This window comes from Opisthorchis viverrini (assembly GCF_000715545.1).
Source record: "Opisthorchis viverrini unplaced genomic scaffold opera_v5_72, whole genome shotgun sequence".
In the NCBI taxonomy this organism is placed as follows: Eukaryota; Metazoa; Platyhelminthes; class Trematoda; order Opisthorchiida; family Opisthorchiidae; genus Opisthorchis; species Opisthorchis viverrini.
In genome coordinates this window covers 39,766-46,441 of record NW_008751728.1, presented here as the reverse complement: position 1 = coordinate 46,441, position 6,676 = coordinate 39,766, and the positions used below count along the sequence as shown (strand labels likewise).

Below are 6,676 nucleotides of genomic sequence, written 5' to 3'. Positions count from 1 at the left end.
GAATTGATGTTCGAAGTACTGTGCCCAGCGGTCGAAGAGTTCTGCTTTGCTGTACATTAGGGAGTCATTTTGGACCCTGCAGGTACACTCAGTTTCGCCTGGCGTCTGAGGATGTGTAGGGGGGTGTTGTGGTTACGGCCAGGAGGACTCTGTCACCGGGTCTCTAGCAAAGATACAGTCCTATCGGAAATCCAATGTTCGGATGAGGTTGGCTGGATTGTACCCCAAACAGACATCCCGGCTTTGAGTAGCGCTCTGTATATTTTTTCCCAGTGGCTGTTGAAATCCGACGTCCGACAGTCCGGCAGGCGTTCGATGAGCTGGCTCTGATAGTTTCGTTTGATTTCTGAGTCAACTAGCTTCTTAATGGCTAAGCGAGGCATGTACATTTTGCATAGACCTGAAAAGCACAATGAAAAGGAGGAGCGTACAAGTGCCTGGTCGGAATCCACGCTAGTGTTACAGGAGGCAGGGGGTGATCCACTCTCACCACTGATAACTGACAGCGAAGTGGTCTGTTTGGATTCGTGGCTGGTTTATTGGTGGGCATCACGTTGTTAGGCGATTTCCGCTGTTCCAGAGATTCGTACTGCAAAGGAACGGTCTGTGATCGACACACATCTGAAGTTAGCGATACCCGCTGTCCAATCCAAGAAGATCACCCACGACGCTTAGTCTACCTACCTGGGCGTTCATATCACCAGCAACCACAACATCCGAGCTTTTAGTCCACTGTAGAAGGGCACCTAGAGTGTCATGAAAAGTCTTTAGCAGATTCAGAGCTAAAGTCAATTTGGACGTAAGCAAACAAAATAAACAAGGTGCAATGGACCTCACTTCCTATGGCTTCTCACAAACAATGCCAGACGAACCGCGCAGATGCGACTATCAACGGGTATCCAATCAAGTAGAAACGCTTCCGCTTCCCCCTCCAGAATATCCAGTTGCAGCGGCCTTTGCACCACCAGAGGTGCACAGCCGAAACCTGGAAGAGAGCGAAGGGGCAGTCAGGTTGATCACAGTACTTGCGTACTGCATCCTTGTTTCTGACAGACAACATACATCAATGCAGATGGAATCCAGCGTTCGAGCAAGAACCACCTGTTGACCTGCTTGCTTCAGTGTGCGGAAATTAAGGGCGGCTAAGTAGACAGGCTTTCGGTGTTTGAAAACAGACTTTAGAGTTGTTACTAAACTCAGACGTACAGACGCCGCAGCTGAGTGTGATATAGGGCGACCAGAACGGTCAGCCCTAGTGCTGGGACCTGCGGATGGGGTGGAAGAGGAAAAGTTAAGCTGTAAAAGGGTAGGTGTCAGCAGTAGCATTTTTTTGCTTACCTGCCCTGCTATATACAACGCCACATGACGGCGGTGTGGGATGTGAGTATTGTTAGCTGTAAATGTCATGGTTGTACGTGAGCTGGTATACTGCAAGAGCACCCACACCTATACAGGAGACGATTAGAGTCCTCAACTGAACCCTCTGGCTCAAAAGCCTAACCCTCAGGCAGCGGTGTTGGGCTGGAAATGCAAGTACAGTACCATCTTTATGGAACACATCGCCACATTTTCCAACCCACAACTTGAGGGACCAGGAGACTGCGTTAGTCAAACCTCTAACAATCGACCAATCTGGTATGACTATGTGTGGCGCGCGGACATCCACAGTATAGCTCTAATCGGAAAACGGAGTACACAAGCCACCACACTTTGGTAAGGTCGTCTCTTTGTGAAGAAATGCAGCACCCTTTCGGTGCCTACCTGTCATCTCAACAGAAGGAAGCAGGAGGGCCGGGGATACAGCCCGGCTGTCCAAGTCTGGACAGAGCAGTCGAGATGCTGAATTTGGGTTCTCCCGACAGACCTTCCAGTCCGTGAGCCATATCGACCTCAAAGCAACGACATCCTCATCATCACCGTAATCGACAGCACATCAGTGTTCGACAGAGATGCTTAGCTGCAGTGACGCAGTACACTGCAGATACTTGATTGACGTTCGGTAGCCGGTGGTCGAGCGTATACGTATGGGTGTACCATTCGCAGCTTCCAGTGCGGGGATTGACAGGCTTGTGGCAAAAGGAACCAAGCTGATCTCAGCTCCGATGTATTTTCGTGCTGTGATCTTGAACCTAAAATAAAACAGCCGATTTGATCATTGCCGGTAGCGACTTTCAAAGACCCACAGTAGCAAACTTCATGTTGATGGTCACGTTGTCCGAAACTTTTCAGACTTGACCTGGTTGCTGAAATGAGGAACCACGTTAGCGAGGACTCCGCACGATAGAGTCGGGTCTAGAATTTGGTCGATTCCTTCCTTTCCACTCAGTATCCGGATTGCAGTTGGTTTATAGATCGTTCCTGTCGAGATCTTTGGACAATCATAGTCTTCTGACATGGTACCGTTAGTGTCGTATGAGCAACCGGCGGTGTGCTGCGCAAATCACTTGCGCGACAGCATGTGAGGAACGAGAAAGCTACAACTCGTTTCGAAGATAACAAGGATTGCGCCACCGTCTTGATGGTAGAAGCTTGTGTCCACACTTTCCTCACAGCCACCTCATTGAAGCTGTCTTCGTCGTGCCTTTTATCCCGCGAGCGGCCGGTGGCTTTCGACCCCCTCCCCCAAATGAAGTCTGGTTCTCGCTAGCTGAATCATTTTACGCTTGCTAGCTGCAATATTTCGTCCAATATTGGACGACACATTTCGGGGCTGTTGTCAATCAGTGTAAATGAAATCAGGTAATGGTTTCTGGTTACTTAAATTACTCTTAAAATTATGGACGCAAGGCAGCTAGGAGACAAAGGCCTTATCGTTTCAGAAAGCGTGAACTTCCTTCTCGAGTCTGTTTACTGTGTTGGCCCGGCAGTATGTGGAAGCACCGATACGGATGTAATAATTCTGGAAATGCAGGAAGTATGAACTCTCCTCCAGTCTGGCAGATTAATATATAGTGGTTTAATATGCCCACACCCTTGAAACATTTTAGATATGACTGCACTTTCCACAGAAGTGGAACCTACGCTGTCGGCCTAAGATCAGGCCTTAATGAACCCATACCCAATACCACGTAGGTAGTAATTGGGAGGGTATCCCCTTTCAAGGCGCAGTGATTCCGTTTTGGGAGCAACATTAGCAAACATCTCGTACACATTCTATCGTGGAGGACATGCGCTACGCCCTGGTGTATCTGCCGGTGTCCCTCAAGTACAAACGTATGTTGCTGTTCGTTCTGCATCGGTACCATTCTGATTTGCCGAACCAAGAACTCTGCTTTGCACACCAAGAATGGCAACTTCTAACGCTATTGCAGGAGGTGTTTATGTCCACGTTGGATTAAGAATGGGTTTGCGTAAAGCCTGGTTGACAGCTAGCATGCGCAGTGAATTAAGACGGTTCAACGTTGTGCTTAACATCGATGACGTCAGTTTACACGGGTCGTCGAGGGAACAGATTTGGTCATTTCTCACAAATGCATCGAAATTACCGAGAACGAGGCCATTTGTAACTGATGTCTTTTGGGGTGTTTCTAAACCGCTGGAGGTCGAAGCCTATTTGCAAGCGAAGTGCAGTTGGTTTTGGATAGTGGTTTTACTCCTCCAGATGACCTAGAATGTGTGCCTACAGGCGCACATCTCATAAGACCGAGACTTCCGCTCAGAATTCTCGTTCCGTTAACTTGAAAGGCATTGGCGAAAAAAGGTGCAGCACCGCACGTTAAGCTCTCAGCGCTAAGCAGGAGGCTTTCAGGCACAATTACTTGCACCAAAAATACCCAGTGTTCTGGATGCTGCGTGAACGGCCATCCGATGAGGATTATTTGATACGTTTGCCTAATTGCACGTCGCCCTGCAGGGCTTTTGTTTTTTTACATTTTCTGGTTATCGTAGTGATTTAGCAGCTGTATCTGCTGTAGTTCTTGCAAAAATAGCACATTTTGAACCATCGTAAGGATCTACAGGTGGACGAGTATATGTCAAATCTAAGACTGCTTCTGCCACAAACTCTGATAGACAACACACGGCGTGCATATCATATAAATGTCGTCAAATACTATGGATACCATCTGTGATGTGTCATCCTTGTGCTCAAATTGTGATCTACCCGTTTCGGATTCCGACAAAGCTTTGAAATGTGATATTTGTGTAACCTGGGAGCACATAGAGTGTTCCCACATTCGCTCGTCTATCTATGCTGCTCTCTTGGCTCATCCCAGTGATAACTTATCATTTACGTGTACTAGATGCAAATCTGTCTCCACATCACCTTTAAGGAAGAAACAGAAATCGAAGCGATCTGCACCAGCGCCTTCTAGCGAGCAGCAAGACAGTCTTGTTCGGAACGTTCCAGATGCCAACTCTGCGGAACCTTCAGTCAATCTTAATGCCCCATTGAGGCCATCCGATTGTACTGATGAACAGAATACGCAATCACCTTGGTTATCAACGAAACAGAGACATCGTATGAAAACCCGGCCACCAGCTCGTAACCATGAGGTCGTTGAAAGTCTACCTGTCAGCTCCGCAAGCGCGATCCAACCAGCTGTTCCAGGAAACCGAGAAACACTCGAGTTTCCACGCGATCATTGTTTGATGATGTTTGGATCGGAAGAATCTGGCGAAGAAGGCGCACAGGCTAGATACAACCATGATTTGAATCTGCTCCAGGAACTTGTTGATAAACTAGCCGATGCTGATGAACCAGGAATTCGAGTTCGACGAATTTTACGATTAGGAAAACGAGTTGCGGGCATCCACCGACCGCTAAAAATTGTATTCGAAAATGCAGACGCTCCCAAGCGCTTACTTTCTCGCGCATGGAGACTTAAAGGTATGGATATTTACATCAGACCAGATATGGATCCATCTCAGCGAGCTCAGCTCAAAGCCGCTGTTGTGGAACTTCGAAGGCGCACTCTTGAAGGTGAAAATGATCTACGTATCGTAAATTTTCGAATAGTCAAATGGCGTGCATTCATAAACCGCCCGGTCACCTTAACAGCGCGCAGCCAGAGTCATTCGCTGGCTTGCGTGTAGCTTTTATGAACGTACGCAGCCTTTTATCGAAACAAGATGATCTGCGGCAGTGGGTTTCTGATGTAAATCCTGACATTCTTGGTGTTGCAGAAACCTGGTTGGATTTGACTGTCCTCGATCAAGAGATAAAACTCCCTGGCTATGAGCATTTTCGTTGCGATCGTCAGCAGCGGCTTCATGGTGGGGTGCTCCTCTATGTGAAGTCGGACATACGTTGCCGGTTACAAAACACTTATTTGAGTAATGATTGTTACTGTGAACAAATTTGGTGCGAAATCATCACGACCAAAGGCAATTTTCACGTGGGAGTGCTTTACAGAAGTCCAGCTAATATCTCTTCCGACTGGATTACACGAGCTAAGAATAATCTATGCGCCCGAAACGTGCTACTTATGGGTGACTTCAATTTTCCCCATGTAAATTGGTCCAGCTATACGGCCCTTCCTGGTTGTACTGACTTGGAGACCACATTTCTCAATACGATGCTAGAAATGGGATTGATACTGGCATCACATCAACCGACGCGGTCTCTGCCTTATCAGATTCCTTCCTGCCTAGATTTACTATTTACTCAAGCCGAGCAAAGATTGGATATCAGTTTCCGACATTGCAAATCAAATCGATGTCGCCCAACCTGGTTCGATCGAGAGCTTGTAATGTTGACCAAACGCCGCCGAAAACTGTGGAAACGTTATAGACAGTCTCGTGATCCCGTGGATTATGCAACTTATAAGACACAGCGTAACTCATGCAATTTTATGAAATTGAGAAAACGCCAAGCTTATGAAAACTCTCCCCGAATCGGTCAAAACAACGCCCAAAAGGATTTTTGCTTATGTCAACAGAAATTTCAAGTCCTCTGATGAGCTACCGTACATACAAGATCAAGATGGTAATATTATCACCTCAGACTCCGCGAGGGCCACTGAGTTTGCCTGCCACTTTTCTCCTGTATATGCCACAAACCCCTCAAGAGACAGTCATACTGGTTCCTGCGCGGTTAGATTGGATTCGTTGGTGTGTTGCACCGAAAAGGTGTGTTCCCTACTTCTGTCGCTCAATACTGCAAAGTCCGTTGGTCCTGATGGTCTCCATCCCGTAATTCTGAAGACATTAGCACCAGTCATTGCACCTGCAGTCACAGCTCTATACAATAAATCCCTTGCGGAAGGTGTGCTGCTTCAGGAATGGAAAGACTCAGTTGTTCGGCCGTTCCCCAAAGGCGGAGATCTTTCTCGAGTCACAAATTACCGTCCAATCTGCCTTACTCCCATACTCGCCAAGGTTCTGCAAAAGATAGTGAAGCAGGCTCTGTTGCATATGCTGGATGAATTTCAAATTCTTACGCCGGCACAACACGGTTTTCTTCGCGGCCGTTCTTGTGTGACCAACATGCTCACTGCTCGTCATCACTGGTTAGCCGCTGTTGACGCTGGGCATGCTGTTGATGTTATATTAGTGGACTTTAGTAAAGCGTTCGATAGGGCAGACCACACTGAACTGATGAAAAAACTACAGGGCTACGGTATAGGAGGGGATTTATCTCGTTGGCTCAAATCGTTCCTGCATGACCGACGCTGGAAGGTGAGAGTAAACGACCACTGTACAGACTGGTATACGTCACCTAGTGGCGTACCTCAGG

At 47.5% G+C, this 6,676-nt stretch overlaps 1 protein-coding gene across 1 annotated transcript; it reads left to right on the top strand.

Annotated features, from left to right (window-relative positions):
• Positions 1 to 4,053: 4,053 nt before the first annotated feature.
• On the top strand, positions 4,054 to 5,034 carry T265_04381 (hypothetical protein; the record flags this gene model as incomplete). Its single annotated transcript, XM_009169120.1, has 1 exon — positions 4,054 to 5,034. The coding sequence occupies one exon, from the start codon at positions 4,054 to 4,056 to the stop codon at positions 5,032 to 5,034; it is 981 nt and encodes a 326-aa protein (XP_009167384.1).
• Positions 5,035 to 6,676: the final 1,642 nt, after the last annotated feature.